The sequence below is a fragment of the Oncorhynchus mykiss genome, chromosome 25 (assembly GCF_013265735.2).
Source record: "Oncorhynchus mykiss isolate Arlee chromosome 25, USDA_OmykA_1.1, whole genome shotgun sequence".
In the NCBI taxonomy this organism is placed as follows: Eukaryota; Metazoa; Chordata; class Actinopteri; order Salmoniformes; family Salmonidae; genus Oncorhynchus; species Oncorhynchus mykiss.
The window spans coordinates 6946611-6970026 of NC_048589.1; the positions used below are offsets into that span (position 1 = coordinate 6946611).

At 42.5% G+C, this 23416-nt stretch overlaps 1 protein-coding gene across 4 annotated transcripts in view; it reads right to left on the bottom strand.

Moving 5' to 3' along the window:
• Positions 1-1085: 1085 nt before the first annotated feature.
• The window catches only part of LOC110505280 (protein quaking-A), an 85854-nt gene continuing 63523 nt past the window's right edge, over positions 1086-23416 (bottom strand). Inside the window, exons 5-8 of one of the 4 annotated variants that reach the window (XM_036963038.1) lie at positions 12339-12426; positions 10313-10591; positions 5711-5785; positions 1086-4654 (exon numbers count right to left, since the gene is read on the bottom strand). In XM_036963038.1, coding sequence (XP_036818933.1) covers positions 4638-4654; positions 5711-5785; positions 10313-10591; positions 12339-12426 — 459 coding nt within the window. In that variant the 3' untranslated portion in view covers positions 1086-4637. Of the gene's footprint in view, positions 4655-5710; positions 5786-10198; positions 10616-12338; positions 12427-23416 lie in introns of all 4 variants that reach the window. The other 3 variants (XM_036963037.1, XM_036963035.1, XM_036963036.1) reach the window with 3 other exon arrangements.

Consider the following 23416-nt stretch of genomic DNA (forward strand, 5'->3'; position numbering starts at 1 on the left):
GAACAGTTGATGTTGAGATGTGTCTGTTACTTGAACTCAGAAGAATTTATTAGGGCTGCAATTTCTGAGGCTGGTTACTCCTGCGCAGCAGATGTGACTCAGACTTCATTTCCTGTGGCGGTCCTCATGAGAGCCGGTTTCATCATAGTGCTTGGTTTTTGCGACTGCGCTTGAAGAAACGGTCTTATTTTCCAGATGGACTGACCTTCATGACTGTTTCTCTTGGCTTATTTGAGCTGTTCTTGCCATAATATGGCTCTCTTCTGTATCCCATCCTTACCTTGTCACAACATAATGCATTTGAGCCAATCAGTTAAGGACATGTTAAAAATTAATTTAAGGCACACCTGTTAATTTAAACAAATTCCAGGTGACTACCTCATGAAGCTGTCAAGGAAAAGGGTGGCTACTTTGAAGAATAAAAATGTTGATTTGTTTGACTTTTTTGGTTACTACGTTATTTCGTAGTTATTGTCACCACCATTATTCTACGACGTAGAAGTTAGTATAATTTTTTTTTTTTAATCACTGGGAGGAGTAGCTGCGTCCAAACTTGACTGGTGCTGTATATCTCCATCACCGATGTAGGGTGATCATTTTACAGACCACATTGGTTGTGAATCAGATGAGCAACTCCTTGACAAGGCATAGTACTGTATGATGAGCTGCCTACTAGGTTGGAGTTGTACCTTTGTTTTGGACCCTAGTGTTTCACCTGCAGCCGGCCCTTCCAGTTACACCTACAGAAGGCAGCTCCCGGCGTTCGCCAACACCACGCGTAACCACAACAAGAGTCGCGATAAACAGAAAGGACGGACGAGACAGAGCAGCAGTGTTGGAATTGTGAGCATGAAGAGTATAGCAGGTGCACAGGTTCCAGTTAGACAGTGTTTTTTGGATGAGTATTCGCCTTGTGTATGTGCGTGCAGATATGAATGCTGCCGTGTACAAATATGCATGTGTGCACGTGTTGTGGCCAGACACCAGTTTTAATCGTGTTAGTCCGTGAACCAGACCAAGGTAGTACATTAATAAAACTGGTTAAAAACACAAGACAACAAAAAAATAAAAAATCAGCAAGTTAGTAAAATTCTTACTAAGAATGTTTTATTAAAATAAATGCCAAGGGGTTAATAAGAAAAATAACAGCATACACCATCAAAACTAAATGCAAGCATGTAAAAATACTTATGACAAGAAAAACGAATAAAGTCGCTAATGAGTTAAACAAGCTAGGATTTGGCAAGAAAACCAAATTTAACTCTAGTAAAGTCAACACTCCCCACTAGAGACAGATTTCAAGATGGGGGGGGGGGGGTTAAAAAAAACAAGTTGCAGTGGGCATCAAAAGAAAGTCAGAAAAAAGATTGTATAATATACATATAAAATGAGATTAGAAAAATACATTATAAACCTGTAACAATGGCTGTAAATTACATTATCATACATGTAGTAGGCAGGCCAGAGTGAATACGGTACAGTTCACCATACACATGATGGACTAAACCAACCTTACACGATGACACAGCGTAACATTGCAGAGGGAATATGTCTTAATACTGTCAAAATGCTGAATTGTCATCTCTTGCTCCACTTTAATATTGCATTTTTTTTTAATAGAAGAATTCATAACACTGAAAACAAATGCATTAACATGTTCTGTGTGACAGCATGTATGAGAAAAATAAAGTGTCAGACTGCCAGGGAAGGTGAAATATTTAATAATCCATAATGTCTCGATTTTATATACTTTATTTTCTTTGTAATTAGATACACCCCGTTTAGTTTGAGTAACTAAAAACTGCTTAGTTGTGAAGTCAAATGTGTTAGCCATAAAGAGGTAAGGCCCCTTTTCTAGTCTGTATACGGCATGTTGATCACTTCCAGAATTGGCACGGACGCACATTGTGGCGGGAACATTTGACTAAGACCTAGTAAAAAATAAACTTCACCCAGCTCAAGCCCCATCATCAGTGCCTCCCCTTCCAATAGAAAACACCTCTGGACTACTATCTGGAAAAAGCATCTTGGGGCTTGAAGTCATGACTTGGCTTCATTACCGAACTGTAGTGGGAAAGCATTAGCATGTTTTAAATTTTTTTTTTTTTACAAATTGGTATACACGCAAATGCCTCTTCTCCTGTTACACACTCATTTTATATGTCCCTCATTTATTTCGCATTAATAAGATGTCCTGGCAGACTTCTGCATTGCTATTGGCAGTTTGTTCTTGGTAGAATAATCACAGTAACCAGAAATCAATGCAACAATAGCGATAACCTAATTCAAAACGAAGAGAAATAAGAAATACAACTTGTTCGGATGGCAGAGGGTAAAAAAGAATCATAAAACAAAAACCTTAACTTATACTTGGGAAGACGAACCATGGCACATATTTTAGCTGGTCATACGACTGCTATTCTTTTTGCATAGAATAACTTCAGTAGCTCAGCAATAATGACAGGAGCTACCCTGCGCAACTCCTAAGAGCTTATCACAGAAGCCGTTCCTCTCTGCACATTCCTCGTTGGTGCTGGATATTATCGAACAGAATGTTAACACTCGGAAAAAGAAACGACCGTCGATAAGGCACTTTTTCTATCTTCTCTGAATGTCTCTCCCTCGCTTCGTAACCCTTACATCCTTGCAACGTTTGTAGGTATGACTATTTTGGTCTTTATTTTCCTAGCCAATAATATCCAAAGTAACAGCATCTTCATCACCACCTTTATTCCTCTACACTATTTTTTTGTTGCATTTTTTTATATTTTGTAACTGCAAGTGAAGTATAAAAAGCTAAAATCGCCAAAAATATATTTCTCTTCTCCAGCACCCTGTAAAAGTATCCAATTGTGTTCTCTATCTTTAATATGCAATGACAGGTATCTACATATATAACAGGTATGTAAATAAAGCAATCTGAACAGGCAGGCATGGCTTTCACATCCTATTTTTTTTTTTCTTCTCTTGAGAAAGAATGAGAAACTGTCATGGGCTAAGGAGCTGGACCATACCTTTATGGAGACACATTGTGGATGTGCTAATTGGGGGACTTCAAAACGGTATGAGGAGAGTTAGAAATAAATACACCCCTCCCCCCTCCCCAAATCAAATAGATTCTTATTTTCATGAGAGCAAGTATCATGACCCCATAAAGAATTGATTGGTATCAAATTTGAAAGAGATTAAAAGAAAACTACAAAATATTCTAGCAAAAAGAATTGGCCAAATGCTGATAAACAATTTGAAAATGGATTTTAGGCAGGGGTGTAAATATAACCAAAAGGCAAAATCAAACAAAGAAAAAATGAAAACAAAATGTAAATTTACAAAACTTCACTATAAAAGGAAGTCCTCTTTAGTGTCAATCGGCTTTTTCTCTTCATGGGAAACTAGAGCTTTGTGTGATAAACAACCTTGATCTTTTTGATCGGCTGTCAACTCGCACTTAAAACATGCACGAAATCATATCCTTTCAAGCTCTAAAATTACAGCACGCTCTCTGCAGTTAGATACATATTTATATAGATATAATTCAACTGGAACCCCTTTGGCTAATTACACAAACACACTTAATACTTTTTTTTTGTCTTTTAGATCACAGCTCGTATAATTCGATGGGATTCTCCAAATGCATCAGGCACTGTACATACACTTGGAAGTGTAGAGGAGCATAGTTAAGGTCAGTAGCTAGTCAACTATTTATCCATTGCTCCACTGTGCCCTAACCCTCAACACATACTACTTTCATTATAGTAATAAAAGACCTCTCCTCATCCCAATTCCTCCCCAGTGCCCCTCCTAGCTTCCTCTAACTGCCCATGATAGGCCTGCCCCCACAAAAGCTGCATTTTGAGTTCTTACAACCTGCTTCGTCTGGCTAGTTCTTCAGAGCTAATAAGTGTATTAACGAGAAAACAAAATCAAGTAAAAACCAAATAAACAAAATTATAATAAGCTCAATTCGCAATCAATTTAGCCATGCTTTTAACAGACAGGTGTTCAGGGCACACCCAGAATGTGTCAGCATACCATTAAGTCTCAGAGTTTCAAAATACAGGACTACATGAACAAGTTGGGAGTGTAGCTTCTCTTTCCTTTCATTTCTGTCATTGCCAGCAAGTAGGTGTGGAATGGGTTGGTGGGGTTAAGGGAATGAGGGACTTGGCATTGCATGTTGGATGGAGAATGAGGCCATGTTTTGGAGAGACAGCCTGGGTTCAGTTCCCATTTAGCGTCGTTTAGTGAATACTAGTGAGATCACCGAATCAGAGCAGGTATGGGTGGGGTTGTGGACACGGAGGGTGGGATCTTTATTGCTATATAAATTCAGTGCAGATTCATTAGTAACAATACATACACATCCACCCAGTTTGTGATTCATGAAGAAAAATAAATGGGAATTCAACTCAATGAACAAAAAGAAATAAAAACCAACTGTTGGGTTTGTATGATAGATATTGTGTTAAAAACCAAATGTTTTTTATCAAAAACATGTTAGGGTAACTGTACAGACAGGAGCCCCTCTCACTGCATCCGAGAAGCTAGCAAAAGGCAATTACCAGTTAACTGATCAGCAGGCAGGCTTGGGGCGGCTCGTCATTGGGTGAAGAGTTCAGAGGTCAGAAGGTCATGTGTTAGTTGCCGGTGGCGGCTAGGTGGTTAGAAACAAAAAAACAAAAGAAAAAAAAAGATAGAAAGGATATTAGTGTCAGCAAGAAGAGACTAATGACATCATTTTAACAATAAAATGAATGCAATCTTTTATTCCCCCTAATTTCCCGCCAAGAAACAAACCCAGCTAATCTTGTTATAATCATGACGTTGTTACATCATGATCACAACTACTAAGCCCCCAACCTAAATCAAAACGCAACATTGCCCCCAGTCCCCACAAACAGAAGCAAAGAAAACATACGCGTACAAAGTAAACAAATAAAATAAGTGTTTTAGTTTTCGCGGTTGGAATGCAAGTTAAACAGTGTGATTAGTGGTAAGAAGACTTAACACTAGTTTATGTAATGAATCGATGAATCACTGTTTCCGATCCCTTCTCTTTATTTATATTACAGTAGCCATAAACACATTTGTTAAATAAAACAAATAATATAAAATTACAGTACCTCGTGTACAACTGAAATTTTATTTTTGAAATTTTATTTCAATACTTAAAATACACCGGAGAAAGAATGTAAACTAGCTTAGATTAAGTAGGTCAGTTTTACATAAACAAGACAAATCAAGACAATTCAAGAGGAAAAAAAATGGTGCATGGTAGCAATGAGGCTACTTGTAGTGTTGTCTACTTTTCCCAGTTACCGTTTAGTCACTTTCCACTGTTCCTCACAAGTAGAACATAAATTGTTATGTATGGAACAAGTCTGACCTATTTTAGGATCTAATCTCAGAGGAATGTTAAGAAAATGTAGCTTGAACACTGCGTGTACTACCTGTTCTGTCACCAAGGGTCACAGTTCATGTAAACCAAAGCAATCAAGATCGCTTTTGCCTGAGCATTGAAATAGTTATATGGAGTACTGTGAGAACTATGTAAACAATGTGCATACCACAGTCAACCATTTAGGTGGTGTGTGTGTGTGTGTGTGTACGTGTGTAGAAAGGAACATGGTGAGAAAAAAAAAATAATCAACTCAAATTTACGGCAATGCAATCAACAGTCAAAGTTAAGTATCTTAGAGACTAAACTAACCTCTGTCTGCGGTCACAATCCTTTGGTAAGGACGGACCCGCGAGTCATGCCGTCTCACTTTAGTAGCCATTGCACCTAGATTGCAACAGGTCCACAAGGTTAGAAACCATTCACTTCAGGAAGGGAAAACAAGTCTTACAGTAACACATATACATATATATATAAAATATACAGACATGTATAAAAAAATACATTTGCTTTAACTTGATATCTATAAAAGTACAACTTAGGTAATACAATTCCATAGCACACAGTGTTAGAGGATTCTTTGAAACCGGCAGGCAGGGGGACAGGGGACTAAGGCTATCTAGAAGATAAACATGGCCCAGGAGGTGGATTGAGAAAAATGGAGTGATTTTTGTCAGGTGTGAAAATCCAAAGCAGCTCAGATCCTAACTGGATAGTGCTAGACACTACCTGGCTCTCTCACGTCACAAATGAAGACAGACCTTTCAATTATCCTAGGGCATGGTTGGTCTGGATATCATGCATGGAAATATAGTAAAATACTATACGTCTCAGTAAGGTTGTTGTATGCTTGCATAGGAACTGTGACCGTGCTTAGAGATCATTTTGTGTGTGAAAGGTAAATCCTTAAGTTGTTCTAAAAGCCTAGCTAGAGCGAGGTGCAGTCAGCAAAACAATTTCAGGACTCAGGGGTCGTATTTCTTGGGCTTTTATCTGACTGTCAATATTTCTGATTTAGTTTGAGCCGGGGAAGGATTGCCTCCCAGATTTCAGGGGCGAGAGAGAAACCGCGTGATGCTGGGGTGGCCATATTTCTCTGCTCTTCATTACCCAGAGAGTGTTTAAAAGAGATTTGTGACAGAGGCCTTCATTGGCTAAATGGTGGCCGTCCCCACAGAATGGGTCACCATGACAACCACCTGGGCACCCAGTCAAATCGCATACTACTAAACGCTCTTAGCTGCAGTCATCAAGTGAACACTAAAGGAGACTTAACTCAGAATGTTATCTCTAGGATCAGAAGGCTTGGGGAGGTTTCGATGCTGGAATGGGCCAGTGATGGTTACATCACATTTGAAAACAGCCAAACAGCCCTGGCAGGTAGGAAAACGGCAATGGTTCACAGGGATGGTTGATGGCTATGCCAGCCCGCCCACATTCCAATCTGTAGCACCAGATGTTCTGAGGTTTCCTAACGCTAAGGCCTGAGTAGCGCTTGTAGAGAGAATTGGTGGTGTTCCAATGGGTCTCCTTTGAAGGCACCGATCAATACGGCAAGTAAATAAAACCACACTAAGGTGCTGTGCCCTCCAAGTTAAAGAGAGAAAAGCCAGTAGGCTCTGTCCTACACAACAGCTCCCAGAGACATCCCTCACACACGCACCGACACAGGTCAGCTAACATAGCAGTCTTGTGATGTCAGGATCAACATCTAATTTACCCCGTATAGTCGAATTTAAGATGCATTAAAAATCCAACAAAATCAGTCAGTTGAAGCGAAATATATCGTTTTCGGCATTAAATAGGTCGCACTTCCGCATCAGCCAGTGTCGCACTTCCGCATCTGTGGTGAAAGGTGGCAGAGCTGGAAAAGGTGTGTGTCAGACCATGAGACATCCCGAAAATAAGTGTTCTTACACACGTCTGTAGCTTCCGAGTGGTTTGACTATTATGATCACTATGGAAAGGGGAGAGATTATACATTTTGCTTTACGACCTCCACAATTGTCACGGGACTCATCTGAAGTTAACCGGTACCCGTTTTTTAAATTAATGGAAGTATGAAGATATTTTTTAAACACATCTTGTCGATTTAGGGCAGACGATTTATTATACATTTTTGGACTCTCCTTTTTTGCCATTTATGAAAGTGTTATTCACTGCATTTCTATGGACTTTAGTAGTAAAGGCCAAAATCAATATTTTATCAAATAATTAAATTGATACCTAAAGGGGGTCCTGAAATCCTAAATCAAATAGCTAAATAATCCATGGTATGATCATTTAAAAATAATTCCAGATGTCAGTTTAGCACCTCCCCCGACGTCTTAGATTAATGAATTAAGGCAGCGGCACAAACAGGAAAGTCCTCTGTCGAAACTCAATGAGGTATGCTGTGGGCACACTCATTATTTGTACGAATTAAGAGTTTAACAGCCTGCATAAAAATATGACTTCCGGAAACTAGGCGTATGTCGCACGTCACTACTTCACAGGAGAGGCATTTTAACATCAACTAAAATACATGTTTGGGCAGAAATGCATTCTGGCGAATGTGAACTTTCACGTGCCTTAATAAAAAAAACTATATATCTAAAAAAAAAAAAAAAATTTGTTAAATTACGAACCCAGTTGGTTTAGACACGGAAAAAGGAAGGAACCTTCCCACTAGAGATGGGCTGAATATGCCGGGAGATGAGTTTGGATTGTTCTGTCATGTAACATACTTTGGTTTATAACATGAGCAGCTCGGTATGTGTTGATAGTACTTTCTACTCTGCCCTTTTTTAAATGTACAACGTTAGCCATCGATAACTACAAAAGTTGCTACTTCTCAACTTTGATGCCCTGAATTTAGCAGGCGCTATCGACAGATTAGTTAGAAAAAATGATTAGCTACTTCCTGCACACGCCACGGTCAGTGTGAACCGGAGTGACTAGACAACACTGGCCAAACAGCTAGAAACAAGTTAAATGGTTCGTCTGCAGTGAAGCGTTCATCCATGTATACGGGTAAGAGTCTAGCTAGATTCTGATAAGTTTCTAATTTGGTCTGAAAGTCGTTTATTGAAAAATGTGACCTGTGTAGTAATATTATTCTAAATCAGAAATCCATGTGCATTCTTAGTTATAGCCTAATGTTAGCTAGCTAACATCAAACCTGGTTAGCTACCTGTAGATTCATACTACAGCTATGATAATGTTGGTATTGGTTGGTAGTTTGAGTTGGGATTATAGCTGTTCATTGTATAGCCAGCTAGCTAGCTAGCGAGAGAGATAGATAGAGTGTGTAGATAGATCTCTATCTTCGCCAGATGTGTGCATTACATGACCCATCAAGTTAGCCAGGTGTGTTTGGGGGTGATTACGGCCACCAATTGTACTTCATGAACATGTCTAGACAATAGTGACCCATTTACTTAGCGAGATGTAGCTGGGGGTTGGTCATAGCATTTCCTTCACATGACCCATCAATTTAGACTAATCTAACAATTAAAAATATTTTGTATCTGAATCCTTTGTCGATTAAGGCAACCCCCCGCACCTCCGATTCAGAGGGGCTGGGTTAAATGCGGAAGCCATTTCAGTTGAAGGCATTCAGTTAGACAAACAGGATACCTAGTCAGTTGTACATTTTTTTATTTTGTTACTTGTAACCATTTCACTAATGTTTACACCTGTATCCTGTGCATGTGACAAAATCAATATTGATATAGTGTGTTTACCACACATGGTAATGTGAAGAACATTACCTGCACCAAAGTCAGATTAGTATATAGGCCAAGGACTAGTTAGTGTATTTCTACCTGCACTTTTCCCTTATTGTAGGCTACTACTTTCATCACTGTCTTGAAATCTTTGGTTGTTTACTAAACTAAATCACTCTGTTCAGCGAATGACTCATGTAAATCCCTAAAAGAGATGTGTGGGGCTAAGGCTTAAGAGGGTGTGAACAACACTGAATGGGTGTAGACAAAGAGCTCTCCGGTAGGTATACCAAAATATTCAAGGACCATTTTCTCAAAAGGTGGGATTACAAGTTAATCAACTTTCAAAGCAGTTTTACTTTCTAATTGTTCTTCAACATATGATATACAATGTTCTAGCTCTGAGTCTACTTGGATCCAAAGTAAAAAATAAAATAAAAAGTAAAAAAAAATTGCTACATAAGACCGAATCAAGGCGGTTAGTTACAAATGTTAGTCATTATCGTCTATTTTGTTGAACATTTTTCTTTGGCAGCATATTGCATACACACCCGCACCTACAGAATGTAATTCCCACAGCTGACGTAATGACTGGGGAATGTCTGTGGCTTGTACTAAGTTGAAGTTCAAGAAGGTGAAAACTGAGACAAATGGAAAAATGAGAACAGTAAATTTAATGAACTTCCCCGCCGGGACAAAGGGGACTTTCTACTGGCATCAAGGCCAGAGTTGCAGAGTTAGCTGGGGAAAAACGGAATTATTTCAAAAGCTGTTGAAATCCAGGGGGAGCCACCGCCAGACTGAATCTGCCTCTTGCGAGTGCATAAAAAGGCAAGAACGCGGGTGTGTGCAATCATGCATGTCCCTGTCAGAAAGAGAGAGTGTGTGTGTGTGTGTGTGTGGTGTATTCTCAGACAAGGCAACAAAACTTGAGCCAGGAAAAGGATTTGGTGGGGAGATATGAAAAAATGTCTAACTGGAAGAAAAAAAATCCCTGTCCCCCTTGCCCTTTATTAGCCATGTACAGCCATTAGGTCATAAGGTCACATCAATAACAACCCTATTTTCTTTCAGCTGGATACGACATATTTACCTTTTAAGTCCTGACTGTGGCTCATCGAAGCCGCGTCCAAAAACCCAGGGTAAAACAAGCTGCCTTCCTGTCCAGGGCTAAAGGGGCCGCCGCCCAGGCCCCAGGGTCGCTTACCTAGAACCCCACTGTGGTCAATAGGGTACTCCAGCAGGGAGGTGGGCGCCAGGGCGTACGGGTAGTCGTACGGGGAGGCGTAGATGATGCCGCCGTCCGGTGAGGGAGGCACCAGGGTGGGGGTGCCATTGTGCAACATGCCCTGCATTTGGGGTTGTCGGATGATGTTCATGATGGGGGTGCCTCCTGGTGTGGGGGGCCTCATTTGCTGATGGGGGGCCATCATATGCCCCTGAGGTGCCTGTATTAGGCGGGGGCCCTGAGCGGCGGCTGCCGCCGCTGCAAGAGAGAACGCAAGGGGGTCTGCCATAAGCAAAAAGAGTGAAAGACAGAAAGATGGAGACAGAGATACAAGACAAGGGGGTAAAGATGTGGTGTGGGTGACCAAAATCACAGGTCGAGAAGCAGATTGGAAAATATAAAACAGCAGGAAAGGGGGGTAGGGGGGGAAAGGAGGGGGGGGGGGGGGGGCGGAAAAAAAGGAAAATTAGTCCATGCAATGATCAAGGTGAACCAGCACACCAAAAATTAAAGAAAATAAGAAACCCATCCCAAAATTAAAAAAAGATACGTTGCTAAAATGATGCCATTACCCCAATGCACAGAGCATATTAAGCATACCAATCACCATGACAAGCACACATGAATGTACAAGTGGCACAAGTGATCAAAACAAACACACAAAGCAACAGAAATTAAGCCACTGGCCACAGAGGAGACTAGGAGTGCCAGTTTCTGATATGGACCAATAGGATTAGGTCAATCCCCAGAAAAGACAATTGAGACTATTGGACGGCTCTGGGCCTATGAGGCCTTGAGTGGGACCGACTAGTTGATATTGGCCAATACTGAATATATAAGTACAGTTCAGATTCACTCCACTCCACTCCTCTACATGACCCTGAGACCATTTTGGTTGGCCGACAAAACCAATAAAAGATTGTCCAAATGGCTTTGCATATGTTCCAACGTCGTACCACACAACAGTTAGATCACTGACGGCCGGGGCAACTGAATCAATGTTTTACATGTAGCTCTTTGGCCCGTGATTTGGTGGCTGTCTAGGCTAATTCACACTAAGTAGCACTAGTCTGGTTATCTCCATTGTGTTGACAGCCACTGGTCCAGTCATTAGTTTTACAAACCAATGTCAAATGCCAAGTCAAATAAATAAATATATATATATATATATATATATATATATATATATATATATATATATATATATATATATATATATATATATATATATATATATATATATATATATATATATATATATATGAAACTAATTTTCAACACTTCCAAGCCTTTTTGGACTGACCAAAAGTGCAAAACAAATACATTTATCGCCATTACTAATATCATTCAGTAACAAATGATAATGTAAACAGTAAATGGTAAATTGAAAGCAGTCCCCAATGTAAAAAAAAAACAAAAAAAAAACATTGCAATGCATTTATTTAAAATCACAGGCATGAAAGTGCAGAAACTGCAAGAGCACTGGGTGGGATGAACTCCACAGAAAGTAACACTGGTGATTGGAAATCAAAACTGTAACAGACGCGTGAACTTCATCATGCAGAGATGACTGAGTGATTTCTGCGATGCGCTGAAGGCATATAGAAACCACCTCGAGATTGCAACAAATTGTGATTGCATCCATATTGGGAGGGAGGGAAAGGAGCACAGAGGGGGGAGGGGCAAGAGGGAGGGGACACTGCTCAACTTTGATACAGGTGGTTTGTGAGGTAGGTAGACACTGGTTGGACAACACTTCAGAGGAAAAGTGCAGTCTACAAAAGAAATTTGGTCAAGACCCACGACACTGCAATGACGACATGCGTGAACCTAGTAGAGGCACACAGTATATCATGAGCATGTTACGTTTCTTCTTCACCGTGGTCATTAAGAGATTCTTACACGTCAATAAAAATAAAAAGATTGATTCTGATCAACTTTGCGTGTCACGTTAGTCAATGTGGATCAAAACAGGGCCTTTAGTGAATGTGGTTGTCACGCTTACGTGTCTTGATGTTGGTGTCACGGTACGTCCCGTTGAGAATGGCCAGCTCCATCAGCTGCATCTTCTTCAGATTATCCTCTCCTTCCGCCTGGAACAAACAAATCGAGTCATTTCAAGTGACAAGTCACTTCACCACTATTGCAAGAGGGACATGGGGACAGAAAAACCACTTGGGTCACAAAATCATTAGTGCACTCTGTAGCAATCTGTAAACGGAACACTGGTTTGCAATGAAAACTAGTTATTGGACGAACTCAGGCAGGTCCCCTTCCCGTTTCGTTTGCTTCCTGGTGAATACGCCCCAGTTCGTTCTCCATAAGCACAAGTTGCATGGGGGTGGAAGGCACAGATGAGCTTCAACACCATTGTCACGTTGCTGCATCTCACGCTTTGCTAAAATCGCTGACAGACATTAGGCAGGGAAAACGTACGCATAAACCACCACCCTATCAGCAAGATAATTACTGTATTTTTTGGGGTTCTCGTGCGCACTCAAATGCGCAATAACAGCCCAGTTAATGTCAGTCCTGTCAATTAATGTTTGGATAAATAAATACAAAAGCGCTGCCTCTGTCATTATCACCCAAATTAGTCAAGTGAAATTATTCATGTGGAGCAATTAAGTTAGCACGCCCCCCCCCCCTTCCTGAGCCTGCCATTTCCCCCCTGAAGTGACTAAACCCTTCATAACCATGAAAATGCGGTGATTTTCCAGGTAGTGGAGCGTAATAAAAGTAGGACCAGTGTGATTTCATTAGACAGACAAGATATCTAAGGCTGCAGACAGGAAAGCCCTCGCCAGACTTCACATCTGCTCTACGCTTTAGAAAGACAAGTGCTTCATGGATGCACCTGTACCGGAATACTCGAGACCCGATCTCAGACCCAAGCTGGTCCGGATCCAGAACTAAATGTCACAGGTCTGGGTCGGATCTGATATGATTGTCATGGTTATGTGTAATTAACGGATTTGTCCGAAAGGAACATTTCAGATGCGAACGTGACTACTGCAGTAGAGAAATTGTATAAGTTATGCTGCTGCACTTGCTTTCACGAGAGTGGGGTGTGTAGCTTGTTGGCCAATCATAAGTCAGTGGCATTAGGCTACAGTTGGAAACTCCATATGTGACCAAAGTTAAGATATCAAATCAATGGAAGGAGGAGTTAAAATGAAAAAGGAGGATAGGTTACAATGACCAAGAGACAACAGGTAGGCTGCTCCTTAAAATATGAATGGAGTTGTTTGGCAGCAGGTAGCCTAGTGGTTAGAGCGTTGGGCCAGTAACTGAAAGGTTGGTGGATCGAATCCCTGAGCCGCTGAGGTCAAAACTCTGTCCTTCTGCCCATGAACAAGACAGTTGTTCCTAGGCCGTCATTGTAATTAAGAACTTGTTCTTAACCGACTTGCCTAGTTAAATACAATTTAAAAAAAAGTTTTTAAAGTGTAGGACGAGAAAGTGCATGCCTTGAGTAGCCTAGCTAGCGTCTCCCAGTTTGACGCAGTCAAGACCGATACTACGTACTCATATTGGATGATAAACGAGCTATTAATCTACTATAGCATGAGCCGGCTTGGTTGGTTGCCGTCTCTCCTTCACCATGTCACTTGCTCACACTAGTCCACAGACAACCCCTGCTAGAGCGTCACTTCTCCACCTCCCTCCCACAAGCTTTATCGGCTCCGGTTAATAAAGTAGCTTAAACACGTATTTCTGCTGCTTCCCTCACTCGGATCGGGTCTGGATACAACCAGGTCTATACGGAACCGGTCTAGTTGTCCTCTGGTCCGTTTGGAACAGGTCTATTAAAAAAAAGAAATAGTATTTACGCATATTGGGTCCGGGTGGGATAGCCCCATGTCCCTTTTGGAACAGGTCCAACTTTGACCCGTTAAGGCCTCTACTTCTCAGAAAGCAGACTTGAGAGCTCCATTGTCATGACAGGATTACGTTTTGGCCAGGTTGTTCAGACTTGATAAAAGGAGGACAAGGCTGTTAACGGCGGAGCAATAAAGACGGGGGCCTGACTGACATGTTGGCGCACGATTCAATATCACACGCTTTTCTTTGGAGTAAATAGCCGGTTGAAAATCAGGCTAAGGTGGGGAGACAAAAAATGCAGCAGATAGCAAGGCTCAAAGTAAAGACCTCCCCAGAGAGGGGAAGACTGGGGGGCAGAGGAGACCGTGGTTTCAGACTACACACAAGGTTGTGCGCTACGGTCCGCAATAGTCGTTGGCTGTACTGGTGGCAATTAACAAGGAAAGGAAGTCTTTCTCCCTTTCTGCCTCGTTCTCTTCCACTCGCCCTGACAGCAGAGTGGTGAACTGGGAGTGTCAGAGTACCAATTCAGTCCTGGAAAGCCATAGTGCTGATGTCAGATTGAACTGCTGTACATAAATAGAATTTGTACAATATCTGATTATACTTTTACACGTCAGAAAGGGAACTGGAGTTCATAAATGAGAAAATGTGACAATGCAACAGCTTTTCGCCAACAGGCACATTTTCATGGAAGGTGGACAAATAACATGACGAGTACCATGTATAAGGGGCGGCAGGTAGCCTCTTGGTTAGAGCGTTGGGCCAGTAACCGAAAGGTTGCTAGATCGAATCCCCGAGCCGACAAGGTAAAAATCTGTCGTTCAGGGGTAGAACAAGGTAGTTAACCCACTGTTCCTAGGCCGTCATAGTAAATAAGAATGTTCTTAATTGACTCCCCTAATTAAATAAAGAATAAATATAATCAATTGGTGAATAGGCCTACAGTGCATTTGGAAAGTATTCAGACCTCTTCACTTCACATGTTTTGTTACGTTACAGCCTTATTTTAAAATGGATAAAAAAATATCCTCAATCTACACAATGACAAAGTAAAAAACAGGTTAAGAATTTCATTACAAAACAAAACTGAAATGCCTTATTTACATAACAATTCAGACACTGCTATGAAACTCGAAATTGAGCTCTGGTGCATCCGGTTTCCAGAGATGTTTCCACAACTTGGAGTCCACCTGTGGTAAATTCAATTGCTTGGACATGATTTGGAAAGGCACACCTGACTATATAAGGTCCAACAGTTGACAGTGCATGTCAGAGCAAAAACCCAGCCATGAGGTTGAATAAATTGTCAGTAGAGCGCCGAGACAGGATTGAGTCGAGGCACAGATTTGGGGAAGGGTACCAATAACTGTCTGCAGCATTGAAGGTCCCCAAGAACACAGTGGCCTTCATTCTTAAATGGAAGAAATTTGGAACCACCAAGACTCCCAAATCTGGCCGCTCTGCCAAACTACACATGTGGGGGAGGGGCGCCTGGTCAGGGAGGTGTGACCAAGAACCCAATTGTGACTGACAGAGCACCAGAATTCATCTGTGGAGATGGGAGAGTCTTACAGAAGGACAACCATCTCTGCAGCACTCCACCAATCAGGCCTTTATGGTAGAGTTGCCAGACAGAAGCCACTCCTCAGTAAGTCACGACAGGCCAATTGGAGGAGTTTGCCAGAAGTCACCTAAAGGACTCTCAAACCATAAGAAACAAGATTATCTGGTCTGATGAAACCAAGATTGAGCCATTTTGCCTGAATGCCAAGCGTCACGTCTGGAGGAAACCTGGCACCATCCCTATGTATTTCAGTGGCAGAGAGAGGGAGACTAGTCAGGATCGGGGGAAATATGAAAGGAGAAAAGTACAGAGATCCTTGCTGAAAACCTGCTCCAGAGCGCTCAGGAGGTTCACCTTCTGGAGGTGGGGCGAAGGTTCACCTTCCAACAGGACAGCGAGTCTAAGCACACTGTCCTTGAGTGGCCCAGCCAGAGCCCGGACTTGAACCCGATTGAACATCTTTGGGGAGACCTGACTGAGCGTGAGAGGGTCAGCAGGGGATGGGAGAAACTCCAACTACAGGTGTGCCAAACTTGTAGCGTCATTTCCAAGAAGACGAGAAGCTGTAATCACTGCCAAAATGTGCTTCAACAAAGTACTGAGTAAAGGGTCAGCATACTTACGTAAATGTGATAATCGTTTTATTTTATACATTCCCCCCCCCCCCAAAAAAACTGTTTTTGCTTCGCCCTTATGGGGTATCGGATGTAGATTGATGAGGGGGGAAAAACAAATGTAATTAATTTTAGAATAAGGCTGTAACAAGTTGAAAAGTGAAGGGGTCCAAATACTTTCCCGAACACACAGTATATCATTCCCACCCCTCTATACTGTATATTACTAAAACATAAGAGGGAGCAGCTGGCGCTAACCAGGAATATTCTAGGCCACTGAAAGCATAAAAAAGGCACAAGAACCACATTGAGCCTAGAAGGATCCGAGCCCATTTCAACAACCTCAGAGTTGGGGAGCGAGAGGCCACTTCACATTTTCTACACCAGGCCTGCTGGCCTAATTAGACACGTTCACAGAGAATGGCTAACGCTAACCCTTCAACCTGGAAATGACCTCAAATCACTGCTAAATAGCTGTTAGAAATCACCACAGTGCCCAGGCAGAGGGGCCCAGTTTGCCCATTTTTAGTTGCCAATCAGAGGTGGTTGCGGTAGCGTGGACGTCTTTATCTACCCATTCTGTTAAGATTCTCCGTCGTCTGCCTCCTTTCCCTTTTTAACCATCACAGATTAAATCAAATTGTGACCCCCCGCTGACCTTCTACACAGCTTCTCCAGTCCGGAAGAATTTTCATAAATGAGTCCCAGGAACGAGACAGCGTGTTTTCTTTCTCTGCTCCTTTTTTGGCCTCAAACTGTGTCAGCCTGTTTGGATCTGAGCCAATGGTGATTTTAAGACAAAACTAATGAGCCCTCCCCCAAAAAACTGAGAAGCAGTCATGGCGAGGTTGAGTGTGTTCAGTTGCACATGTGGTTTTCGGTGACAAAAACGTGGCATGAATCAAGATGGCTCTTCTGATTCTCTTTGAGAGAAAAATAGTTCAAAAGCCTTTACACAGAGCAAGACTGGCGGTAGAATCTGACCATGGTTAGAGAACTGAGTCAGTGTTGAGACCGACAAAAGTCTCCGCCTCAGGTGTCTGCAAGGTCACTAAGTCTTTACTCTACCCTCTGTCCCAAACATAAAGGCCTACTGTGAGTTGCCCGGTAACGCATTTAGAACACTGCTACAATGTTCTGTTTAATGTGCAAACTGGAGAGCGGACAGATGTTGGAGCGTGAGATTGAATAACCATTGGGTGGTTTCCCCTCACAGCACACCTGAATGCTCGCTGACGCGGTTAACCTTTTTAAATGCAGGGCGACATAATGAGCGTTAGAAAGTCGTTTTCCCTTTCAGGGGGGGCCTGGCTGGTTTTAGGCGTGTGTAGTTGGTAGTTGGGAGGGGGGGGTGAGAGTTGCAGGCAGACAGGGACAGGAAAGAGCCAACGGATGATTGATCTGAAGGTTGGGAGAGTTAAAAAGGCTACCGGGGCAGGGGTGTCACCATCTTCATCTATCCAGCTCTGCATAGCATGGCAGGTGGAGGTGCTGTTTTGAGGGGCGCAAAGGAAAATAGAGGGCAGCAGAGGCAAGGGTATACAGATCCTGCTTGGGAGGGGGGTGTGTGCATGTGTGGCAGAGAGGAAAACGAAGTATGCCTAGTGTGTGTGTGCGCCGGGAGCAGAGGCAAACAGAATGTAAAACTCTGGGCGGGCGGGCACACCTCAGGAATCCTGCTGGCACAGCTTTCGTCATACCACAGCAGGCTGTTACTAAAAATGCCTTAATGGCCACAAGGAAACGGATACATGTACGCCACTGCATTAGTCAACATAACAAGGCTATTATAAATATGACTTACTACTATAACACTGGTTGTATGGAGTGATTTGTGAGTTGGAACTTGGTCACACTAAAGCTACAGAAAGTGGGTGTCTACTGGCTGCTACTATCTAGCAGTGGGTCGACTAAGAAAGCACTCAGTTTCCTGAATGAATGTTTCATGTGCCAGGCTGAAGGGACTACATGTTTGATGTCCTTGTGACCGTAGTGCCGTTACAATACACGCTCTTGAGTGGGCACTCCTCACCCTCCTGTCTCCTCAAACATTCAGGACAGGAGATGCAGAGTGTGGGGGAAATCTCGGAGAGGCAATGGGCTGCCCAATTCCTGGGAGAAATGTGGCCTGGATTACAAGCCTTGAGGACAAGGAGTGAAGGTTTCCCCTTTACCGTCACACATAGTCTATCAGCGAAAGCCACTCAATAAAACTGCTCTATCCACAGGAATCAGAGTCAATCAATAAGACCTGTTTGTGAAATCAGTGGAGCAGTAATAGCTATCAGAGGGGAAGGGTGGTGGTGGTGGTGGTGGAGGAAGCAAAGAGGTTGTCCCTCTGCCTACCTGACAGCCCTACGGATGAGGTCACACGAGGCATCTGCCGTGCCGACGCAAAAATGTTGGCTCAAGTCTGGCAGGGGCCCCTGCTTTTGTACCATAGAGGAGAGGGGAGACACAGGGAATGTAGGGAGAACAATCCCCAGTGGCCTGACATGCTGTTTCCTCTGTTTTTCTTCACTGGTCTAAGCTGCCAGTCATAACAAGAGGGGAGAGGCTGGGAGCAGGTCGGGTTGCTTTCCAAACGACTCAAGAGACTGGTCGGCACGGCCATGAGGCAGAGAATGTAAGGGGTGAGGAATGAAAGGGGAAATAAAGTAGAGGAACAGTAAAGGGTGTGGTAAAAGACTGATGACTTCACATTGAGCAACAAGGGGGTGGGGGTGCCTGAATACAGCCAGCTGTTGTTCTCATCATACTCTCCTCCCTTAGTTATCCTCCTAAACTAACATCTGGAGAAAAGTGATTACCCGCCACCGTGCCAAGACGTATCAAGAACTCGCCAGGGAGAGAGCGGGGGAGGATGTGAAAATTACATGTTAAAAGTTGAACACCCAAAAAGTATCTACACTGAACAAAAAACAAACATGCAACAATTTCAAAGATTTTACAGAGTCACAGTTCATAAGGAAATCAGTCGATTAAAATAAATGAACTAGGGCCTGAACTATAGATTTCACATGACTGGGAACACAGACATGCATCTGGGGCGGCAGGGTAGCCTAGTGGTTAGAGCGTTGGACTAGTAACCGGAAGGTTGCAAGTTCAAATCCCCGAGCTGACAAGGTACAAATCTGTCGTTCTACCCTTCAACAGGCACCCACTGTTCCTAGGCCGTCATTGAAAATAAGAATTTGTTCTTAACTGACTTGCCTAGTTAAATATAATATGCAAATAAAAATAAAATGCAAATAAATCAGTTAGTCAGTCACAGGGCCTGGATCAGAAAACCATTAAGTATCTGGTGTGCAGCACAACCAGGGCTGTGGCGGCCATAACATTTTGTCAACACGTTTAGCATCTCTGTGGACTACACTAGTTCAATTAGCAGGCAAGCTTTGCGAATAAATATGTTACAGTAAGAACAACACAATTTAACATAGCTGTTTTCGACAAATGATTTGAGTGGCCACATGCGGGTTAACAAAGAAACAGGTATATGCTATTGTACAGTTAGTTGTGATAAACATTAGAATATTGCAAAAAAATATATATATAAAATATATATGAAACAGCAGCAGCCTCCATATGCAACGAACAATATATATATAGTTTGTTGCATCATAACATATATACATGTATATATATGTACACACACACACACACACACATACATACATACACACACACATACATACATACATACATACATACATACATACATACATACATACATACATACATAGGCTATGATGCAACGAACAATGATTTAAGAGAAAAAAAACTAAGCGCTCTGCTCCGTTTCTTGCGCAGGCTGCACACACTTCAGTCTCATTCACAATTTGACAAGCACTTGATAATATTCTCACGCAGTATTCCCAATTTAATCTGGTCTTTACATCGCCTGCTAACGTGTTAATTTTAGTTTTTAGAATGGCCCGCAATTTTTGGTTGATATAATCCCATAGCCTGCACTGGAATAGCGAATGGAGGTTCCGTGCAGTTACTTTGTTTAAATGCCAGGTAGGCTACACAGTTTGTAAAGCGGATGTGCTTCATTTAAGAATTGAACAATAAATAGAGGCATGAGATCATCTTTTAAAGTGGCAAGTAAAACACTGTTCTCACACGCAATTTAACAATGACTGGGCTTATAAGAACACGTTTCACTAGGCTTTGTAGGCCAGGATTTCCCAAACTCAGCCATGGGGCCCACCCTGGGTGAACTTTGTTTTGCCGTAGCACTACACAGCAGATTCAAATAACCAATTCATCAAGCATTGATTATTTGAATCCGCTGTGTGGTGCTAGGGAAAAAAACAAAATGTGTAGTTTGGGGAACCCTGCTGTAGGCTATGGGCTTTCCAACCACGTTCCAGGAGTCTTGGGCCTATAGGCTACATTGAGTTATTTGGCCACTTTAGTTGTGATGCAAAACATATCAGCACATCATTTGAAAATGTTGCAAAGAAAAATGCATGAACTATGCATCATTCACAGGCGATTATGTTCACACCATTCAGACAATTTTCTATTTAATCTCGTCTTTACCAGTGCTTAATTTGAGCCAGATCCCGCCGGAACAGGACCTGACACCTCTTCTGTTTCGGACTTTCGTTCCAGACCCCATTTGGCCGGATCCGGTACTTCATGGTATGAAAAATATTCACTTTTTACAATACAGAATTCCTAATAAAAGCGATTAAAGTTCCTTTGACTTGCCTCTTTGTCAACTTCCTCACAGGGCACACTGCCTCAGTGCTAACAACATAACATTGGTTCATAAGCACATGATTACTGCATGAAATAGCTGTAGAATCAGAGGCATTCAGGGAAGTTAGGGAGGGACATAAATTAAGTTACTTACATTGTGTCTGCCAACACCCCTGGGATAATGTACATTTGCTGCGGCATTATGACAACTCCGCAACAATGGTACAGATTAACTGAGCAGGTCTTGGTGATCTTAAATATTTAGCAAACTCCATGACTGTAGCTAAAGGAAATGCACGCTGGGCCGGGCATGCCGAGCTTGTGAAGTGAGCGCTACTGGAGCGGGCGAGAAGGCCAATGCTCCAGCCTTTGGAAAACTCACTAGGCGCTCCAGTCAAATTGGACACACTCCGCTCACATACTCTGGTTTGAAAAAACACACGAGACAAAACCCAAATTTCAGTCACAATCATGAAGTTCAGCCCCCTTTAAAACTTCTACTTCCAATTCTTTGAAAGAATAGTAGAGCGCAAGTGCAGTAGTCATTTCGAAGGCAACTTTCTTTTTTTTCACCGTCTGGAGAAACAGCAGCAGCCTCCACCAAGCACTGTTCATCTCCCAGTAGACTTAAAAACGCAATCTCCTGCAACACTACACAAGCCTGTCTAAACCAAACCCTCCCTTCACTCCAAGAAAGCTCCCTCACTTAAGACACGTCAGTTAACTAGCCTAGCGCTATCCTCATTAGCCATGCTAAACCCCCTCAGACATCAGCGTCGACCCAAAACAGCCACAGTCAGATTAGGAACTCAAACCAGAGGTGTTCCACCCCTCCGCTGACAATGCAGACTCCAGTCACATATTTTGTCATAGGTTACAGTGGTGACTAACTTTGTAGGGAAAGTTGTGGCGGAGTAGAATTAGCATAGCAGGGCCTGACACTGTGCTGGCTGGCTGTATGGGGCTTGTTAGGAGCTTTTATTGGGCCCGAGTGGGCAGCCTTGGTGCTCAGCAGTAGCCCTATCAATATTCTGCCGTGCTCAGGGCTGCCAGAAAGAGCGGGTCATTACTGAGGAAGAATTTGATGCGAGAAAATGTGTTTCTCCCCTTACTGTCCTTCCTAAACACACGAGACAGCATTTCTCACATGGTCTCGGCCACTAGCAACACTCCCAATGTGGGTACCATTAAAGTACACACTGGATAGGAAACAAAAGTTTGGCTACATCCGAGTACACAGCATGCGTTAACTAAAAGGGAACATTAAAAAAAACGAAACAAGGAAAACAGATTTAATAAGGGACAATTGAATGTATATATATCATGTGTATTTGCCTGTGCTAGCCTTGACAAACAAGATATTACCGCCTAACAGCAGGATGTATTGAAAAAAATATATCTAAAAACAAGAACAGAGCGAACATTAAAGCGATCTACAGTTGTCACTGGCATAACATGCTGTAAACCCCCTTGAGACAGCTGGCAGAGTATGATTCTCTCGCTCTTCCCATTAACAGGCGTTGTATTGTTCTGTCCCTGTGATCCTTTAATGCTGTCCAATCGAGCCCGGACTATCTTGAAGGGATTTGGCCAAGGCTGATTTGGGGAGGTTTAAATAATGTCGGATTTGCATCAGATTCCGAGATTGAGTCAAAGCTGATCAGAGCCCTCCCCTAACCCTCAACCCCATGACAGGCTTCTGCCCTCTCGACTGGGGAATATGGGGCAGATGCTTCAGTGGGGGGAATTGTGATGGTGGATCGGGGTGAACAGTGGTGACATGACAAGGGTGGAAAAGACATCAGCAACTGTTTGATCTGTTGGGCTGAGCCTCGACCATGAGCCGAAGGGGATCAGCTGGTAGCACACGTTTCAGCAGGGAGGCTGGTTGCCAGGCAAAATCCCCCCATCAAAGGAATGACCCAGGAACAAACCACCGAGGCAGGGATCCCTCAGCAGTCAAGGGGGAAGGCTGTGAGTCAATGTATTGAACATTACCACAATCAGTCACTGTTTCAATGGCTGATGCTAATGTTTACACCGGATTCTCCTCCTGAAATGCTAAGAGTCACTCAGACAAAAATAAATTGTGTAAAACAAGCTTATGAGACAACGGGAAGTGGAACACTTGGTTTATTACCCCCGAGGAGTGGCATTTGTAGAATTTATTACGCAGTCACAATTAGAGGTCGACCGATTAATCGGAATGGCCGATTAATTAGGGACGATTTCAAGTTTCCATAACAATCGGAAATCGGTATTTTTGGACACCGTTTTTTTTGTTACACCTTTATTTAACTAGGAAAGCCAGTTAACACATTATTTTCAATGACTGCATAGGAACGGTGGGTTAACTGTCTTGTT